This window comes from Lycium ferocissimum, chromosome 2 (assembly GCF_029784015.1).
Source record: "Lycium ferocissimum isolate CSIRO_LF1 chromosome 2, AGI_CSIRO_Lferr_CH_V1, whole genome shotgun sequence".
NCBI lineage: Eukaryota > Viridiplantae > Streptophyta > Magnoliopsida > Solanales > Solanaceae > Lycium > Lycium ferocissimum.
Window position 1 is genome coordinate 71,212,309 of NC_081343.1, and position 20,326 is coordinate 71,232,634.

At 34.8% G+C, this 20,326-nt stretch overlaps 4 protein-coding genes across 4 annotated transcripts; 2 read left to right on the top strand and 2 right to left on the bottom strand.

The window, feature by feature from the left end:
* Positions 1 to 427: 427 nt before the first annotated feature.
* On the top strand, positions 428 to 1,765 carry LOC132047323 (ribonucleoside-diphosphate reductase small chain). Its single transcript, XM_059438338.1, is given in 2 exon segments — positions 428 to 1,123; positions 1,125 to 1,765. Coding segments are annotated over 2 exon segments (993 nt in total). The 5' UTR covers positions 428 to 574; the 3' UTR covers positions 1,569 to 1,765.
* A 1,020-nt stretch (positions 1,766 to 2,785) lies between these two features.
* LOC132047326 (uncharacterized) lies at positions 2,786 to 6,841 on the bottom strand. Its single transcript, XM_059438341.1, has 4 exons — positions 6,645 to 6,841; positions 6,519 to 6,574; positions 3,862 to 4,060; positions 2,786 to 3,419 (listed from the first exon to the last, which is right to left on the bottom strand). The coding sequence occupies exons 1-4, from the start codon at positions 6,771 to 6,773 to the stop codon at positions 3,051 to 3,053; spliced, it is 753 nt and encodes a 250-aa protein (XP_059294324.1). The 5' UTR covers positions 6,774 to 6,841; the 3' UTR covers positions 2,786 to 3,050.
* Positions 6,842 to 12,705: 5,864 nt separating this feature from the next.
* Positions 12,706 to 14,763, top strand: LOC132047325 (peroxidase 55). Its single transcript, XM_059438340.1, has 3 exons — positions 12,706 to 13,094; positions 13,747 to 13,938; positions 14,019 to 14,763. The coding sequence occupies exons 1-3, from the start codon at positions 12,885 to 12,887 to the stop codon at positions 14,592 to 14,594; spliced, it is 978 nt and encodes a 325-aa protein (XP_059294323.1). The 5' UTR covers positions 12,706 to 12,884; the 3' UTR covers positions 14,595 to 14,763.
* A 325-nt stretch (positions 14,764 to 15,088) lies between these two features.
* LOC132047324 (protein NUCLEAR FUSION DEFECTIVE 4-like) lies at positions 15,089 to 18,565 on the bottom strand. The gene is made up of 3 exons (XM_059438339.1): positions 17,971 to 18,565; positions 15,901 to 16,835; positions 15,089 to 15,806 (listed from the first exon to the last, which is right to left on the bottom strand). Exons 1-3 carry the CDS (start codon positions 18,304 to 18,306, stop codon positions 15,299 to 15,301), a joined length of 1,779 nt encoding a protein of 592 aa, XP_059294322.1. The 5' UTR covers positions 18,307 to 18,565; the 3' UTR covers positions 15,089 to 15,298.
* Positions 18,566 to 20,326: the final 1,761 nt, after the last annotated feature.

Genomic DNA, 20,326 nt, shown 5'->3' on the forward strand with positions numbered 1-20,326 from the left:
TTGAGATACAAATAGACATAAATCGCTACATGAAATGGCTTTCCTTGTCAAATACTGTCGAATCTTTTTTGACGATTTTTCTTTTCAATCAAACACCAAATAGAGAAAATTATTTCAATTTCTACAAAGTCTGAAACTATTTAAGAGGCGCTTTCAATTTTTGGCAAGAACTTAAAAAGGTTTTCTTAAATAACGTTTGGTTAAATGAATTACACGTTGCACCAAAAATTACCGCCATTTTGTAACACAAAATGCAAATCGTACGATGCAAGCTTAGACAAAGTAGAGCGAATATTGAAATATTTAATAATGGCGGCAAAATTTGAAACTCAAAAATTTGTGGTCCATTAGTTTAGTCCCCATAGCCACTTAAATTATCTTCATTCTCCCGCAAGCTTCTCCTAAAAATTTCAAACATCGCGCTCACTATTTTTCCCTCAAACCTAACACCTCTTTTTCACCGTCTTTATAAATATCTTCACATTCCCACTATTTTCTTCAAGCACCCAAAATCATCTCTACTAAACCCTAAAATTCTAATCTTCCTTATCCAATTTCCACAAACAACAAAAATATGCCTTTAATTCCAGAAGAACCTTTGCTCGCTTCAAGCCCAGATCGTTTCTGTATGTTTCCAATTCAATACCCACAAATTTGGGAAATGTACAAAAAGGCCCTTGCATCTTTCTGGACTGCAGAAGAAGTTGATTTATCAGACGATACACGTCATTGGGAAACCCTAACACCAGGTGAACGCCATTTCATCACTCACGTGCTTGCATTTTTTGCTGCATCAGACGGCATCGTTTTGGAAAACCTAGCAGGAAGGTTTATGAAAGATGTACAGGTGGCAGAGGCGCGTGCATTCTACGGTTTCCAAATCGCGATTGAGAATATCCATTCTGAGATGTACAGTTTGCTGTTAGAATCTTACATTAAAGATTCCGAAGAAAAAAACAGGTTATTCCGTGCAATTGAAACTATACCTTGTGTTGAAAAAAAAGCAAAATGGGCTTTACGTTGGATTGATGGATCTGAAACATTTGCTGAACGTTTAGTTGCTTTTGCTTGTGTTGAAGGAATTTTCTTTTCTGGAAGTTTCTGTGCTATATTTTGGCTTAAGAAAGAGGGGATTAATGCCTGGATTAACTTTCTCAAATGAGTTAATTTCAAGAGATGAAGGTTTACATTGTGATTTTGCGTGTTTGCTTTATAGTTTATTAAGGACAAAGTTAACTGAAGAAAGGGTTAAGGGAATTGTTGCTGATGCAGTTGAGATAGAAAGGGAGTTTGTATGTGACGCGCTTCCTTGTGCGCTTGTGGGAATGAATGGTGATTTGATGAGTAAATATATTGAGTTTGTGGCTGATAGATTGTTGGATGCTTTGGGTTATGATAAGATGTATAATGCTCAGAATCCATTTGATTGGATGGAATTGATTAGTTTACAAGGGAAGACTAATTTCTTTGAGAAGAGAGTTGGGGAGTATCAGAAGGCTTCAGTTATGAATAGTTTGAATGGTAATGGTGGTGATACCCATGAATTCAAGCTGGATGAGGATTTTTAAGTTTAGTATTCTTGGTTATTTTATTTTTATTTTTTTATTATCTTAGTATGATTAGTTTATGTTGTTCTTTTAAGGCTGGTTATAGTGTTTGTGTCTTATTAATATCAGTGGAAGTGTTGTAATAATTGGTCTAATGTTGGTTGTTCATTGTCCTCAATGAAATGTGCTTTTACGGTATAAGAAGTTGCTTTACCAAATTCTTACAGTGCCCTGTTTTGTTTCTTAAAAATGTTCATCCTTCTGATGCGAGTAAGATGTGAATAACCTTTGTGAGGAGAGAAAACAAAGATGGTCAGATTTATTGGGTAGAAGAAATATTTATTTTCTCCGTTTCAATTTATATGAACTCATTCGATCCGTAGCATTAGCATTTAAGAAAGATAAATTTTTTTTTGAAATTTGTGGTTCAAAATAAGCCTTTGAAAATTTATGTAGTTGTAAATTATTCATAAAGTAAATTTGTTTTCAAATTAGAAAAGAGGTCATTCATTTTAGCACGGATTAAAAAAGAAAATAGGTTCAAATAAATTGAAACAGAGGAGTATTTCCTGTTGGCAGAAATAATGATTGGAAATTTTGCAACTTCAACTGAATATTTGACATATTAGGTTTTAGACTTAATATTCCAGGAACAAATCAGTCAATCAATCAATCAGGTTATTCCTGGAACAAATCAGTCAATCAATCAATCAGGTTCATTTTGTTACAAATCCACATAGAAAATTGATTTGCTGGATTCTGTGGTGGATGGATTGGGCTTGAGTGGCTGAAACTTTATGCAGCCTTTATCATATGTTTTCATGAAACAATCAAATATTTCAGCTGAACAGATGGATTCTCTTTGACTTAAATTCATTTTTCATGTAGTGAATAATGAAAATTTAGCTAGAAAAGGGAATTAATGCCAAGGTCATTTCCAACTTTTGTTTTGCATTCTTTCATTTCTCATTCAAGTTTTTTTTTTTTCACTCTCTAACCATTAGATTACCCTGAGAAATTTGAAGTGAAAACTTTAACTTATTCGCACCTGGATTCAAATCCAACTCCGCAATGTAATTCACTAGCTTCATTTTTCTTCCACTCTCTTCCTAATTTTATCACCAACAATTTGCTTCACCAGCTAGATTTCAACACATACTTGAATTTGAATCTTTTCACCTGTATGAGATGTAATAATCAAATAATTGGATCTATGTTGTTTGTTAATTGTTATAGTATGAAAAGCACAATCTTTTCTTTGATTGAGGGACTAGTGAAATTTGAGAAGTTTGGGCATGCCAGGAAAAAGTGAGTTCTCTTGCTTGCAGCCACTAGTGGTGTAACAAGCTTTGACAAGACAAATACAATACATTTAGAGCATGCAATGAAGAGCATTGGTTAACATGTAGCCAATGGCAGTGCTCAAAGATCAGCTTCAAATCATATATTTTGTAATATGAGCCTGACATTTTCTGATGATTCAAGATTCCATTTGGCATGCCACTACTCTTTTGTTCCACCAGTTGAGGTGACTGGTCCTCTCTGTCGATTAACTGCTCGAGGCACAAACGATAATCCACGAGCCCTACTACGGCCAAAGCTGATTGCTGAAGGAGAGTCCGAAGTGGTTAATTTCGATACTGCTGAAACGAGATCGTCTATTGTTTCTCCCTCGACTTGCATTGCACTTGACATCTCCTGAGTCTTAGTCGATGCTTGTTTATGCTGCGATTTCTGCCTGTGTTTCTTTGATGGACGAGCTTTTCTGAAGAACTCATAAGATGCTGGAAATTTATGCTTGTCAACTAGATGTTGCTGCCTGCTTTTGTAGCTCTTCAACTTGACACCGCAGCCTTCCACCAGGCACTCATACTACAGGACAACAAGAATATCAGTAAATAGCTACATCCAGACATTCAATTAAGATAGAAACAGACTGGAAACATGATTAACCCGGAAAACAGGACAACATGCAGACTTCATATATACAAGACCAACCACGATCAAAGAGCTGATTCTGCAATAAGGATTCATGCAACTTCTAAAATTGGAAAGACATGCAAACATGGCAAACTTCTATATCCTTGGGAGAGCCATGGGAGGGGATGGGCAAGATGATGCAAATTCAGGATGGGTTATGTATAGTTCCTGATTAACCCGGAAGATGCACGCAAACTGTTCACATATGTGCATGCACAGTCCCTTCAGCTATTACCTTTACAAACAGGAACTGCACATAGTAAAAAGACATGCAAGGGATTTTGCTACATTTTCTACTAGACATCCTCAGGAGAACTATGAGATAAAATATTACCATGGGAAAGCCACGAGCAGCTTTTGCCTGGAAAAAAGAATCATGAGCCTCTGACACATGTATGCTTAGCAGGCGTGATGTCGGGTACACTCGAGAACATACAGAGCAAGATGCAGTATGTCGCGTAGCATAGTGGTCTTCAAAGTCATCCAGAGATCTCATCCGTGCACCACAACCAACGATTGGACAGAAGACATTGCTGTCATGCATTTAACCAATTTTTATCAGAAGTTATTGATGTATTAACAGATTTCCGAATTTCAAAAACAACAGTAATGGTTAATAAACCAGAAATCACCTCAAGAATGATAAACAATAACACTTAAAAATATTACTGCCATAAAAAAGAAATAACAAGTTAAACAATACATAATTAGGTTCTTGATATTTTACAGTAATAAAGAAGAAAAAGAACTTCAGCACCAGTAAATGCAGGTTCAAATGAGCACTATAACATATTGAGACTAGGCCAAGAAGATCAGAGAAAGTGATATAGTGATTCTATCTCATAGTGAGCACAAAACTAGGTCATTATTCAATCTATGCAAAACTTCCTGTCAATCAATATCCAGACTAGTAGCATCCTCAATTTGGGGTAACCACAGAACTGACAAACAAAAGGTAGCCGTTTCTTGCCTATGCTTATCTGATGTTTGGCTTAAAATGCATATATTTAGCCATTGTTGCCTTACATGTTAGTACTTCTAATTGTCTTTTGAGGATTATTATATTAATTTGTGCTTGATATTATATTTTACTATGTAGGGATAAAGCGGTGTGAAGATGAAAAATTTGGAGCAAAAATTGAATAAAACGGGAAGAAAACGAAATAACATAAGAAGAAGAGACAAGAAGGGGACAAAGGGGGAGACATAATCATTACATCCAATTATAAGATGGAAATGGAAAGAGCACAATTGAAATGTAAATTGAAGCAGCAGAAAGGACGTTCTTCAGCAGCAATGTGCTGCTCACGCGTCGCATGCCCGACGCGGAGCCAAGCAGTCTCTGAATCTTGTTTTCTGATCTTCCGTGTTGCACCCGCGACGCGGGTGTGACACGAGCCCGCTATTTTTTTCCCGGTCCGAGTTGGATTTGAATTTTAAAAGCCCAAGCCTTTTGGTACCCTATAAATACATATCCTACACGGTTTTTACAGAACTTTGGATAACTTGAAACCCTTAGTTCACAACTTTTGACATGGAAAGAGCTTAGAGCCGCCGTGGAGGCCGGAGTTACAGGGTTTTACCTTCTCTTCTCTGTAATACTTATTTTGACGTTTTTATTCGGATGATTTGTTATTTTTCTTCCATGTCTATGTGGAGCTAAACTTTTTAGTTCTAGGGCTTTGACACAAACATGAAAGTTGACGTTTGATTATCGTTTCTATCTATTGATTTTCCTTCTTTGGGTTATTTATTTATTCTTGGTCTTAATTGTTTAATTACTTGATCACTAATTAGACACTATCTGTGGCGTGTGAACTGAACTAGGGATAGGAAATTTGCATGCGTAATAAGAATAAATAGAGCTTGTTCGATTAATCGTTTCGCTAATGAGGATAGGAATATACCCTTTAGCCTTGCTTAGTTGAATACCGAGAAGTAAATGCGTTCTTGTTACCTCTAGCGACCATAGGAATATAGGCGTTATAGTAGCATCTACAGGCTTGTGAGCAATTCGGAAGATACTCATAAAGTTATAATTAACTCATCAACTAGTAACCCGTAGGTAGAACGATTTGAAGGCTCAACTGGATTGTTAGTGGTCATAGCCCTAGATCTATATCTTCTCCGATAAAAATCCGCTCTTTCTTGGTTAAAGTTCATCATTTGTTTTATTTTATTTTTAGTTAGTTTATAAATATAACTTTGGATTTTACTTCTTGTTTAGATAATTAGCAATAGTTGTTTAGATAATTAGCAATATTAGTTTAGTTAACACTACAAATTACAACACTAATCATAAGTCTCTCGTGGGATCGATATCCCCGGACTTAAAAATCCTATATTACTTGTACGACCACGTATACTTGCGTGCGCATTTGGGAGAATAGAAAAAACACATTTTAAAACATATATTTTTCCATTCCCTCCCTCAATCTCAATAACAAAGGAAGAGCATTCTATTATGAACATGATCCCGAATTCTGTTATAATGTCATTCTGAGGCCACAGTCTTTTGATGGTTCTCAGTATCTAAATATCTAAAAGTAACAGTTTAATAAAGCAAATAAATTTGATAAATAAAGTAGCAGCTTCAATAGTTATACCTACTTTCCTAATCCGGCGTTACAATGTTGGTATTACAACATTGTAACACCAAATTACTGACGAGCGTGTTTTAATTTGAATTTTGCAACCACGTCCTAATGTATATCATAAATATTCCAACATCTCTTTTGTATTAGAGACCTACAGAAAACACACTTAAAACGTAGAATTTTCCACTGAAAAGTCAAAAAAAAAAAATTAAAAAAAATTGCATGTTCACTCGGTTCTCAGTAACAAAGGACGAGCATTTTGATTCTAAACATGATGCTGAATTAAAAAACGTTATAGTTTGGCACCACTGTCTTGTGATGGTTCTCAGTATCTAAAAATAACATAAAGTTCAAATAAATCTGATAAAGAAAGGATCAGGTTGAATAGTTATACCTGCTTTGGTCATCAGGGATATTTTGAACAAGCTGGTCGGTCAAGTCCAGTGCAATCTGGAAATGAACAAAAAAAGAGATCAAATTATGGACAGAATAGATAGAGAGGAAGAAGAAGGAAATGAACCTGCTTAGCGAGAAGCTCTCTTTGAATGTTACCGTAAGCGAAAAAGGGATCATCTGGACCAAAACGTCGACGTATAGGTCTCCAGAAAGGAAACCCTAATTGGGTTTGCGTTTCTATCTCCATCGCCATTACTTTTGAATTCTAACCGTTAGCCAACAAGGGATCATCAAAATCAATATATTCGACACTTTTTATTTTTGTTTTATTTATTTTCAAATGTCCCAATACTTTAAAAGTTATTATTAATTTAATTTCTCAAGTCTATTCTCGTAAAACCGTGTGATTTAAATTTTTGAAAATAAAATCTTCAACTACTGCAATAGATAAAAATGACGGTATATATTATTTAAACTCGGATCATATAAAATGGACTGAAATGATCATTTTCATTTACCCCTTCTTTAGGAGTGGAAAATTGAATGATATGTTTTCTTTTTTATTTTTCATTTGTTGAACAAGTCCATTAAACTAGAGTTTGGTTTTTCTTCGGGAACATTCAATAAAAACTAGAGCTTGGTTGAATAAAATGTCCGCATGTTAGGATTTTAATAATTGCTATAAAGTGAGGATGTATTTTTTTCTCTTTTTTTTTTTTTCTTTTTCTAAATCCATTCAAGAACAATAGTTTAGGTGCAAAATTTTATACTCCTAACATGTATTTTTGACATGGAACCTCGGAAACTCAATTTTAGCCATGCAAAATTAACAGAAGCTAGTCCGAGCATGGCACATGGTTTTAATTTTTTTTTTTGGGAAAATGTGCAAATATATCCTTGAACTTTGCGATTTAAAGCAGATATAATCCCGTTATAAAAGTGGTATAAATATAATATAGCCTCCTTATAAAAGTGGTGTAAATATACCCATGCCATTACAAAATGATGCAAATATAGTCTTTTTGCTGAAGGAATTTTTTCTTAAAATCATTTATTTTTTATTTAAAAAAAAATACCATGTTGCTTTAAAAAAAAGTCTACCCATTTTTTTTAGTAGATATATTTTTCTAAAGCAACATGATAATTTTTTTTCCGGGTGGGTCGAGTCTGGTTAGTTTAAAAAAATGGGCAGACCTTTTTTTTTTTAAAGCCATGAAGATATTTTTTAAACGAACTAGACTCAACCCACCAGTGTTTTTTTTCTTTTTTTACCATATGGCATTAGAAAAATATGTCTACTCAAAAGAAAAATGAGTAAACTTTTTTTTAAAGCCACATGACATTTTTTTTAATTAATAGAATAGGTAAATGATTTTTTTTTAAAAAACCTCGTTAGCGAAAAGTTTATATTTGCAGTATTTGTGTAAGAGCAGGGTATATTTGCACCATTTTGTAACGGTAAAGATATATATACACCACTTTTTTAACAGAGGTATATCTACTTAAATCGCAAAGTTGAGGGGTATATTTGCAGCTTTGACTTTTTTTATTGAAACAAATTCCAAGAATTGTATGTGAATGTTTGATTAAAAGAGGGAATCGCTACTTTTTTTGGAAGCTTAATTTTATATACTTAGTTGCTTGCATACTAGGACCAAGTGTAATTAGTGAAATTAACACAGATAGGCTTGTTTGTGCTATTTGTATGGCCAATTTGCACGATTGTCCTTATTAGGGGCGGTCTTTAATTTTTGTCCTTCGCTAAAATTCCTTGATTTCAGGTTCAAAATCCACCTCAGTCAATTTTTTTTTTTAAAAAAAAACGCAAGATAGAGTTTGGATTTGTAAGGCAGAATTTCAAAACTCTACGTTAAGTAGAGTTTGCAGTCAAACTCTACTTAAGGCAGAGTTTTGCCTTCAGGCATAAGCCAAACCTCTACCTTAAAGGTAGAGTTTTGCATTAAGGCAATTTTTTTTTTACTCGCCTGAAATTTTGTAAAACTCGCATGGAAGGCCTAACTTTTGCCCGAATTGACCTAATTTTGCGACGAACTCTGCCTTGCCTTTTTTTTTTTTTTTTTTTTTTATTGAACCGGGTTTTAACCCTAAACCTCATGATTTTAGGCGAAGGAAAAATTAAACACCAGCAATTTGAGGGGGCAAAAATTAAAGACCAGTGCGTTGGAAGGGCAATCCGCACAAAAAAAATGTATTTGTATTTCCTGGACTATTGCTAAATACAAATTTAGAAATGTCCAACTCACTAGATATAAATGGAGAGGTAAAGCACCATGTTCCCTTTTCCATGATTTCTCTTTATGGATATTAATATGGTAAAATTTCTCAAATGACTACCTTATTGTAGCTTCCTACCATTTGTAGCTACCCTTTTTAATATTACCATTCGTAGCTAAAAATCAGCTGATTTGTGTATGTTTTCGCATGTATTTGTTTCTAGCAAATACATGAGCATGCGGTAAAAAAAAGGAACAGTTCCTTTAATTTAGGTCAGAATTGGTGGTATTAAATGAGAAATTAAGATATTTTTTACCTTCTTTTCCGCAAAATCTGCTGTAATATTCCCTTTCCTTACATGTTTCTCTTCTTCCATGCATTCTTCCACATTCAAACGTAAAAATTCAAATTTCAAATTAAATCTTCAACACCTCTGAAAATACATTGACAAAACAAACACGATCAATCATCGTATTTCGTGCAAAAACACCGTTTTGATTTCACAAATTTCGTCTATTCAAGTTGTATTTATGTGATTTCAAAACAACACGATCAATCAACAAACAATGTATTTGAAGTTTTCAATATTGATTTCGTTTTTTATTTACCCATGTATTTGATAGCATAACTAATGTATTTGACGTTTCCAATCAAACTCCATGTATTTTATATTAAATATCATGTATTTGTGTGAGTAACAATTTGCATCACCCATGTATTTAGTGGTAATGTATTTGAAGTTTTCAATATTGATTTCGTTTTTTATTTACCTATGTATTTGATAGCATAACTAATGTATTTGAAGTTTCCAATCAAACCCCATGCATTTTATATTAAATCTCATGTATTTGTGTGAGTAACAATTTGCATCACCCATGTATTTGATGGGATTAATTTGAACAAATTACATAAATATATAGAAAACTTACCATGTATTTGCGTCACCCGTGTATTTGAAACTAGATGAACTGATGGAATTAATTTGAACAAAATACACAAATATATAGAAAAACTTACAAAAATACACCACCAACCACAACAATTGATAGTTATATCATAGAACATACACAAATACATATATTTTTCGTCTTCTCAAAACCCTAAAAAACTCTCTCTCCCCTTCTCTCGTGTGCGCCGCCATAACCACCACCATGGCCTGAAGCAAAAACAATCACTTCCACCAAGTTGATTTTGTGGAAGAATAATAACACAAATAGCGAAAATTTCATGAAACAAAGGAGATGGGATAGAACGTGATTTTTAAGCTTTTTTCCTTTTTTTGAAAAAAAAAAAAGAAAAAGAATATGACGAATCTTCTTGATTGGTGAGAATGAAAGTGAAATTTTTGTAGAAGGGTGAAGAGAGGAAGAAGACGATCATAAAAGGTAAGAAGTTATGAAAAAGGAGAGAGAATGGTAATGTATATTAAGTGATTAATATTGTTACCATTAAAAGGGGATATGGGATTGGGGGTGCTAATTTTTAGGTGTATTTGTGAAATGGTAATTCAAAAATTACCGTGTAGCTATAATAGTTAAATTAGAAAAGTATTTAGTTATTATTAGTAATTAAAATAAAAGGTAGTTATTACCATTAATTATGTATTAGAAGTAGCTATAACGCGTAAAAATTCCTATTAATATACGGATTGGGATGTGCCTGAACCTTTCTGCGATGACAAAATTACAATGATAATACTAAAACTGTGTTTTTATGTTATGCATACTAATTAGACAGTCCATGAAGACCTAGAGGTTCGAGCGTCATAAAAACCTGTTATTTGAAGTAATTGAGTTGGATTTGGCAAGAGGTCAAAAGGAGATGCACCTAAGTAGCCATAAATTGAAATAATCACATATTCACCTAACAAGCCAACAAATCCAAGTTTAAAGATATAGCATCACATTTCACGAGACTCAAATAATAATCGTATATCACGACTAACATCTTTTCACTGTTAGCGCGTTTTAACTTTGTTATAGCAAGTTCCTATCATGTTTTCCAGTTTAGGAGTTACATGTAGGGTGTGTTTGGTATGGAGGAAGGAAATGTGTCTCAATTTCCTATGTTTGGTTTATCAAAATACTTTGAAAAATGAATTTTCTAGGAAAATAAGTTCCTTAAAAATCATAAAATTGGCTTCCATAATATGTGTAGCGAAAACAAGTTTCATAAGTGGTATTCCAAGCTCATCATCTCCTACCCACCCCAACCTCCAGCCTTTGACGACCCTACCCGCCACCCACATACTCCCTCCATTCCAATATAACTGAATTTTTGGGATGTGACACACCACTTAAGAAAGATATTTAATTGCATTAATCAAATGACCATTTGACTAAATTATCCCATGTCTTTTCCCAAATTTTTCTTAAAGGTTAAAATAACAAGTATTGGGATTTGGAAAAACTATTAAAAAGAAGGGTAACTTTGGGATTTTTTAATTAATACCCTCTTGGACTTTGAAAAATTCACTTATTTGGACTAAAGAAAAAGTCTCATTTAGTTAATAACTTTTCGGACTTTGAAAAATTCATTTATTTTGAAACAGAGGAAGTAGTATTTTCCATGATGTATATAAATGTTTTGGGACAATATTCTTTTACTTACTTATAAAATAAAAGAAAATTACTTATTTCCCAAGATAATATTTTCTATGTTCCTTGTTATCAAACACTTACACCCAAATTGAAGTTTAATTTTGTCGGTAATTATATGCTGTCAATGCACATAACATGAACTCATAAAAATACAGCAACTTGCGCAAGCAAGCTGCATTCCAGTTTGGTTCTCAAAATTTGGTCAATAGATACAAACTTCCCCAGTTTCCTTTACCACTCCATCTTTTAAATATTATTGTAGTCGTTATTGCAACGGGAGGATAAACTAATAGCTTCACATTTGTCTTTTACACCACATAAGGGTAAAACAATTTTTACTTGGAAAGTAAAAGCCATTTACTTGAAACAGTATCCAAAGTTTTGACCTGAAGCAAAAAACTTACCAGCTGCAGATGCACATCACATTTAGGCTCCTGATATTGTCATTATCATGTTTTAACCTAGAGTTTAATTAAATGAGACCATCAATGGCTTGAGATTCGATAAATTGTATGATTCTGCACGCTGATCTACTGAGAATGCCAAGACAATTTAATTGCGTGTGCATTTAGGAGAAGAAAAATATATGTATCTAGCGTGATACTTTATCTCAGACAATTGCCTTTTCCCAAATATGGATCGTTTTGATTATTGTAATAAGATTAGTTAAGGTGTCATTTTCTGTAAGTGTCAATAACTTGCTAGGTGGGAGTAGATCAAATCGCAACTAGAAGAAACTACCCTCAATCATCGAATATCATCAAACAAGAGCGTTGAAGATTTGCCAATAGGAATATATATATTTAAACACACAGTCTTAACACGTAAACACGTACACATTAGCAGACATATTCAACTACAAATTCTAAAAATGCTCCAACTTTATGAACTGGAATTTTATTTGATAGTTGAAATTTACTTTTCCCTCAGCCGTCAGATCTGACTAGACGCATTCTTCTGTGTCTTTTATCATGCGCAAATTCTTTACATTTTCCATCAGAAGGACACAAGTTTAGTATAAGTGAGAAGAACTAGAATTAACCTCTTATAGACGAGGTAACATATATGAAGTATGAATATGGAAATAGTCACGTGGAAGTACTTAATTGGGTGAGCTGCTATATAATAAACGGAGCAGCACCCACACACTCATCAAACCAAAATAAAGTTTACTCACTGCTGAGTGTTTACACCAAACTACATTAGTTTACTATTATATACTCGTATAAAAGACGGATGTAATGTGTTAATTGGTTCGGTATAAACACAGAATATGTTTAAAAAAATTTCCCTGATCCAATTATATATGACAGCTATAATGTTAGACCTTTGGGACTTGGAACAAGTATGTATAACGACTTGTAACAAATCAGTGATACAAGAATCAGCCCACGTCTAACTTCCTCATTACTTTTCTTCAACTAGTATATATGTATATGCTTGTTCTACTTCTACCAGCCATTGGATAGTAGAGAAGGGAAAGTAAAACAGAAAAAGTGGGTCAATTTTTTTCATCAAGAAAATCAAAAATGGGTCGATTGAGGGGCTTGTGTGTGTTGACTATGGCCATCATAGTAATTCTCAGTGGAGCTCAAGGGCAACTAGTAGAGAACTTCTACGGTATTACTTGTCCAAATGTGGAATTCATAGTTCAGCAGGCCGTGTCTACAAAGTTCAGCCAGACTTTTGTAACTATTCCAGCAACTCTGCGTCTCTTTTTCCATGATTGCTTTGTTGAGGTAACATCCTAATTAATCTTCTGCTACAATTTGGTTAATGATGTTTTTCATGCAGTGTAACTTCTTTCTAGAATTGAGTTGTTGGTGGCATGTCAGTCATTGCAGTTTCCCATGTTAGTTCTTTGAATTTTGGTAGAAGTTTCAGTCTTTAGGAACAAGCAAGAAATTTTTTTTGTAACACACAAGAGATCAAGAGACTTATTCTATACTTTGAATAGTTCCAACCACCAACATTCAGTGTCCTGTTTGGTGGGAAGCGAAAAATTATCTTCATCAGAAGAAAAGTTTTGCAGGATCCTAGGTTTAAGGAAGTCGAAGTATAATAGTAGTAAAAATGATGCTTGGTTTTCTGTAACTGAGATAATTATGAACCAAACTACAAAGGGCTAAAAATAACAAACATGAGCCGGAGAGTGAAATTTAACACCCTTTTCGCTACATAAGAAATATTGACATTCTTCGTCTTCAATTGTTAATTTCTTGTCTTTGGATGATGATATAGAGCTCATTAAGGTGGTTTTTATCTTTCAAGATAAGAAGATTGGGAAGTTAGAAACATATTTCAGTATGCTAACAGATTTTAGAAGTCCACTAGAGTTTCAAGTGATCAATATTTCCAAGATATTGACCTTTCTTTTGCATAATTTCTCAGGGATGTGATGCCTCTGTTATGATAGCTTCACCAAATGGAGATGCGGAAAAAGATTCCTCAGATAATATTTCACTTGCAGGAGATGGTTTTGACACTGTGGTAAAGGCAAAAGAAGCAGTAGAGGCTATGTGCCCTGGAGTAGTATCATGTGCAGATATCGTAGCGATCGCCGCCAGAGACGTTGTAGTGCTGGTAATTTTTTGTTTCTTCATTTACTTTAAGATGTAAACTGCCACTTGACTAGTTCATTTTTCTCTGGTGAAAATATTCAGGCTGGAGGCCCTTCATACAATGTAGAATTGGGACGTCGTGATGGACTAATCTCCAAGGCATCTCGGGTTGCTGGAAATTTGCCAGAACCACACTTCAATCTCAAGCGGTTGAATACTATGTTTGCCAAACACAATCTCAGCCAGTTTGATATGATAGCACTTTCAGGGGCACACACACTTGGCTTCTCTCATTGTGACCGTTTTGCAAACCGTCTCTACTCATTTACCCCATCCAACACCGTTGACCCTTCTTTGGATCAAGAATATGCTAAACAACTTATGCAAATGTGCCCTCAAAATGTAGATCCTTCCATTGCTATAAACATGGACCCTGTGACTCCCCGAACCTTTGACAATGAGTATTACAAGAATCTGGTTGGAGGAAAAGGTTTGTTCACCTCAGATCAAGTGCTTTTCACTGATAAAGCGTCTCAAGGCACTGTTAGTGACTTTGCTAATAATGCTTTTGACTTTAATGGAGCTTTTGTCACTGCAATGAGAAAACTCGGAAGGGTTGGTGTCAAAACTGGTAACCAAGGTGAAATAAGACTGGACTGCACAAGGTTCAACTCATGAGGTCCAAGTTCTGCCTTCAACAAAAGGAAAAAAAATGCTACTGTGTAAATCCATGTTAGAAGTCTGAAGAGTGCAAATAATTTGTTTTTTGCAGTATTTGATGTAATTGGCTAAATAAATCACATGTATAAGGTCTAGAGATTGGATTTCTTTTGAATTTTTGCGATCATTCTTATACTGGACACTCACATGAATCCGATCTTTGTGTTACTGTATTCAGTCTTGACTTGCATGGCTGCACCTGGTGGCTGGTGCAATAATTTTTATCATCAACAAGCATGAACTTAGTCAATTTTATGCATGTTAATCTACTTGTGTTTTCTGGTCCTATATCATTAGATGTCACTATTTATGATCTTCTTCTGAACATAGCAAGCGATCAATGTCATTGGACTAGAACCTCTGCATTGTGCAGTGTAAAGCCTTTTACAATTTAAAAAGAAAGAAGAATGAAAGATCTCAATCAATAAATGAAATGGTTGACAACTAAAATGTAACAATTTCAAGTTTGAATGCCAATTCAAATATACACCAATTAACAATTTCAATACAAACATTTATCTCACATTGCGAGGAACAACGTCTAACAGCAAAGAAAGGGCAGTTTTGCCATCTCAGTGAAATGCTCTTGGATCCATAAGCTGGTTGAGAGTATCTGTGCAAACTACTCAAATTTCTATCCAAGCTTTCACGTGACGGATAAATTATGTACGAGATTTTCCATAAAGACTAGTGTATACAGTCTTTGTTCGATAAACCAGAATCATGCTTAGAAAAGAAGCAACGATACAGAGTCCACAAAGTATTAAGGAAGTCCAGAAGAAGCATATGGCACCTTCACACTTTAAAGGTTCATCCAAAGCTAGAAAACTTGACAAAAAAGATGCCCCATTCCATTGGCTGGGATGACGCTCTTGAGCTTGCTTTGCAGCTTCACTGTCATATATAGTACTAGCAATAACACCTGAGAATACTAATGAACCAGCAGGGTTCGCAATAGTGAGGAAATTGTACAAAGCCCCAAAGTTCTTTAAGCCAAACAATTCAGAAGCAGCAGCTGGCACAATCGCCCAATGGGCCCCATAACCGAGCCCGACTAGAAGAGTACCGATGTACATATCCCCTGGCCAGCCCATGGCAAAGTAGAAATGCCCGATAGCCATTACAACTTGGGCAACAGCCATCGCTGCATGTCTTGGGTAGGCATAATCCCTGTTTGTCAATTAGGACAAGCTTTCATGAGAAAAATGTTTGTTAAGTTCTGTTAATATTGTCAATATGTAAGAAGTGACTGTTATGTACTGACCTCACAATTATTTCAGAAAAGTATCCACCTCCAACACGACCAAGGAAGTTCCATATGCTGATCATGGAAACAAATACATGTGTGTTATCATATCCTAAAGATTGGCTCATCTGGCCCAAGTTATCAATCACGGTTAAACCAGATCCAGAACCCAAAAGTAGTGAGAAAAATATAAGCCAAAAGTCTGCCTTCATCAAAGCCTGCATTAGGGTAAAGTCCTCCCCTCTATGGGGAACCCGTCTTCTTTTGATCCTCACTGCTCCTTCTGCAGCTGCTTGGGCTAGTTTTGATTGCAGTTGGGCAATTCTTTTTTGCCTTTCTAATGCTGGAAGCAAGTCTACTTCCTTAGGCTTCTCATCTTCAACCTCACTAAATATAATCTCCTGATCATTGTTGCGTTCAGATGTTCCAGGACCTTGTTTTTGTGACTCAGATAGAAGAGCCTCTTCTGATGGTACTTTAGATTCTTGAGAGAAAGTCAATGAGATGGGAATCACCACAGGAATAATCAATAGAACGAACAAAATTCCTGTGAAGATTGTAGTGACGGTGTGGCTAACATCAATGAGGTCTTGAACAAGCATGACGCCCATCAGGTAAGCAGCCAAAATGAGGCAAATGCTGTAAATTAATGAAAAACTGAATCCATCAGAAGGTCTGATTTGTCTGTGGCCACCAACAGGCCTGACTATAAACATGAGGGCAATAGCCACCATTGTAGGTCCCACGGCAATCATAAATATAAGCGAAGCATGATCCGGGGAATGGATCAGTGCATATATTTGAGTCATAATTGCACCACCCAAACCAGCAAATCCCTTAAGTATTCCCACCACAGGGCCACGGCTTTTAGGGAAATTTTGCACACCTGAGACAAGTGCTGCTGTATTAAAGTAGGTTTCTCCATTTGTGCCTATAAATATAAGAATGCACATCTGCAGAGAAATAGCTGAAATAAGTCAATTCTTAGACAAAACTAGAAGTACACACCAACGTAGTGATCCAGAAACCACATACAAGTTACGCAAATATGCCATGGATAAGGCCCAAATCATAATAACGGTCACTAGGAAATTGGTAAAACTTGGGTTTCACGCTGACAAACTCATGAAGAGAAGGAAAGTTGACAATGATTTGGTTCACAAGTATAATCCATTGACTTTCAGCCTTAATGCAAGTGGAAACTTTATTTATACTTGAAGTTCTTCAAACTAGAAATGTCAGACAAGAACAACATCAGATCCATGAAGCATATGTAGATAGAGCAACAAGTTCTTCATGGCTATACCTGAGTTCAAGGCTTTCTCGAAAGGCATGAAAACCAAGAAAAAGCAACTCGAACACGTAATTGTAAATTGATGACTGTAGCTAATCCATTGATCAAATTGCGAAATTCAGAAGTGCCACAACCAAACTTGACATAAAATTTTGATACTCAAAAAGCAAATTTGTAATTCAGAAAGACATAAATGAGATATCAAGAGGCTTGTAAACCCCTGAATCCTGAATGTTATAGCTTGTTTGGCCAAGCTTCTAAGAAGGCAAAAGTGCTTAATTTAGGGAGTTGAGGTGTTTGGCCAAGCTTTTACGAATGAAATAAGTGCTTTTGAATAGCAGCAAAAGCTGTTTTTCAGAAACAAAAAATGTATCTTTTCCCAGAAGCATTTTTTGGAACCTGACCAAGCATAAATTACCGCTCTAATATCGGCAAAAGTGATTTTGAAATTAATTAGTCAACCACAAACTGTTGCTTTTCAAAAGTGCCTTTCTAACAACACTTCTTACAAAAAACACTTCTCAAAATAAACGTTTTTAGAAGCTTGTTTAGGTCCTCAATAACTTCATGTCCTGCTTGGCCTAAAAATGCTGAGACTGGCATCAGAAACAGGTAGGAATTCACTACCACTAGCCGATCCAATATCAAAACAAAGTGTTTTGCAAAATCAAAGGGATAGCTAAGGACAGTAGTAGACCCTTTTCAATGACAAAGTGTAAAGAAAGAAACTTGAAAGGTTTGAAATCAGCAATTAAACAAATTGACTAATAAGAGATGGTGAAAAGATTACTCACAATCCATAAAGGGAGAATAGGAGATCGACCAGTAACGATGAGCCAAACCCAGCCATAACCAATAAAGTTCTGAATAGCACCTACAAGAAGTGCAGCCCATAAAGGCAATATTTCAGACAAAGTGCCAGCCAGAAATCCAACACTATCACCCAAGTCCTTAGCCACACCCAATCTTGCAATTTGCCTTTGGTTATAATTTAAAGAGCTCTTAATGATCGGAGAAATGCTGCCAAATAAATATCCAATGCCAGCAAAACTCTGAATCCACATTGCAGCTACGAATACAAGCCATCTGTTATTGAAAAATAAACCGAATTTCTCTTTCAAACGAACCATTGTAAAGAGTGCCTAAAGAATTTCAGATTATCTCTGAGTTTGGTTCCAAATCTTTCTTGGGGAAGTCAAAGGACCTGCGTATGTTTCACTTTTTCTATTGTAAAAAAATGATGAAGAACAAGCACAAAGGTGGGAGAAAAAAAAAAGATATGTTTTGATTTAATGATGTTCTGTTTTGTGCATGATGGTGGTATTAAATAATCAGAAAAGACCAAGTTGAGCAAAAGAGAAATGTCGCCCATAAAATATTTCAAAAAATGGCACGGAAGATAATATTGAAACGTCACACATTTTTATCATTTACGTGATTCATATTTGACCTTTCAAATATACTGAAGCTGCTTTTAACACTGTATAGTTTGTTGGAGAAGAAACAAAACAGAGAGCACTGTTGCATACGCAAGACTAGTAGTGACGGCGCCGTGGATTTGTGTGTTACAGTACTCTGCCATTAACTAAATAAATCATTCAAGGTTTATTTATTTTGAAGCATTGTTTATTTGCTTAATTTTGATTTAAGCAATGCAAATATACTGCAAAGGGGTAATTTTACGAAAGGTAACTCAGCTTTATTTATTGCACCAAAATTGCTAAATTATTTTTTATAACATAAATATCACTCAACTTTGATCAAGTATCATAAAAAGTCACTAAAATGTTTAACTTACATTGCATATAACTTAAATAGTTAAATCATCCGACCAATTTTTTTAATCCATAGAAAGAAAGACGTTTCCTTAAATGAATAATGGGATATTTCTGCTTTAAGCTCTAAATTCCAGTAGTATTAGATTTATTACTTCACCTCTACTACGGATTCAAAACGTGGGACGTGGCAAAGAGACAAACAAATCTTATGATGAACTTTTATGTGGCTTGTTCTGCCTCAGAGGCAAATAGTTAGATGTATTGTTTGCCGTTTAGGGTCATGTTTATTTAGAAGAAGAAGATATTGGAATTGGAGAAGATACATGGCATTACTGCCGCCTCCACGATTTTCATGTTCTAATTAGTAGGACATGTACTATTAATGTAATAGTTGAATTTTGTTGTTTATCAAAGAAAACAAGGTTAGGTGGATCCAACGCATCTTTTTCATTATAGATTGCAAAAAATGGAGGGTATGAAAGTAATTGGAAGAAGGACAATATTAGTTCTCTTTGATCACGTGCAGCCGACAGGCGCTAGAGAAATTAGAGGAACAAACGCTTTATTTGGATTCGAGGCCAATAATTGCTCGTGAGATTCATGATTAGCCACACTATCCACTTGGATCCAAGCTGTCCCACGCACAGCTTGGTTTCCTTAATTAAAGTTTATTTTTCTAAATGTTACATTTAATTATTTGGAGGACATGATCCATCTCGAATATGTCACTTCAGATAACAACGAGCTTGTAAAATACTTGTTGTATCATAAAAAGAGCGTTATTTGTTGTTCCGTAATCACACAACAAAAGTGCTTCGAGATGTGTCGAGCATTCTTTGTTTATTTAATTATGCTTCTCCTTTATTATTTGTCAAACGACTAGCATCAAACTTAAATCAAAGTAAATTTAATAATTTCAGGAGAAAATGAGACATTAATCTGATGGCACGTCTTAGACTCCGTAAAACTATTATTCTTGAAAAATCTACCTATACACAAATTCACAAATGTCATTGTTCAAAACGTTGAATTCGTGGAACTTATAATACAAATTCTTCACGGCTTCACTTACTTTCATTTCACAAGTTACCTGATCAATCATTCAACCTTAAAAATGAGATAGAGTTTGAGTCTTTGACTCCCGGATCCTTTCTCCCTTTTCTTTCTTTCTTTTTTCTTTTAAGTATATATATATAAAAAAAAATTCAGAAAAGTAACGTGACGGGGGAACACTCATATATGTTAGTGGTCAGCCACGAGTTGGGAGCTTAGAGTTTAAAGTTTGCATATTACAGTAAAAAGAATATTTATATAATCAAATAGTTTAAAAGAATATTAGAAGTAATTAATTATTTATATAAAATCTTTATGC

Bases quoted from the DNA above. Each gene is read 5' to 3' on its own strand.
- LOC132047326 (XM_059438341.1), bottom strand. From the start codon at position 6,773: ATGGCGATGGAGATAGAAACGCAAACCCAATTAGGGTTTCCTTTCTGG. The intron at 4,061-6,518 runs GTATAACTATTC...AATGCATGACAG, and splicing joins ATCCCTGATGACCAAAGCAG to CAATGTCTTCTGTCCAATCG. The intron at 3,420-3,861 runs GTAATATTTTAT...GTTGTCCTGTAG, and splicing joins CTGCTCGTGGCTTTCCCATG to TATGAGTGCCTGGTGGAAGG.
- LOC132047325 (XM_059438340.1), top strand. From the start codon at position 12,885: ATGGGTCGATTGAGGGGCTTGTGTGTGTTGACTATGGCCATCATAGTA. The intron at 13,095-13,746 runs GTAACATCCTAA...ATAATTTCTCAG, and splicing joins TCCATGATTGCTTTGTTGAG to GGATGTGATGCCTCTGTTAT. The intron at 13,939-14,018 runs GTAATTTTTTGT...GAAAATATTCAG, and splicing joins CCAGAGACGTTGTAGTGCTG to GCTGGAGGCCCTTCATACAA.
- LOC132047324 (XM_059438339.1), bottom strand. From the start codon at position 18,306: ATGGTTCGTTTGAAAGAGAAATTCGGTTTATTTTTCAATAACAGATGG. The intron at 16,836-17,970 runs GTGAGTAATCTT...ATTTCTCTGCAG, and splicing joins CTATTCTCCCTTTATGGATT to ATGTGCATTCTTATATTTAT. The intron at 15,807-15,900 runs GTCAGTACATAA...ATTGACAAACAG, and splicing joins TTTTCTGAAATAATTGTGAG to GGATTATGCCTACCCAAGAC.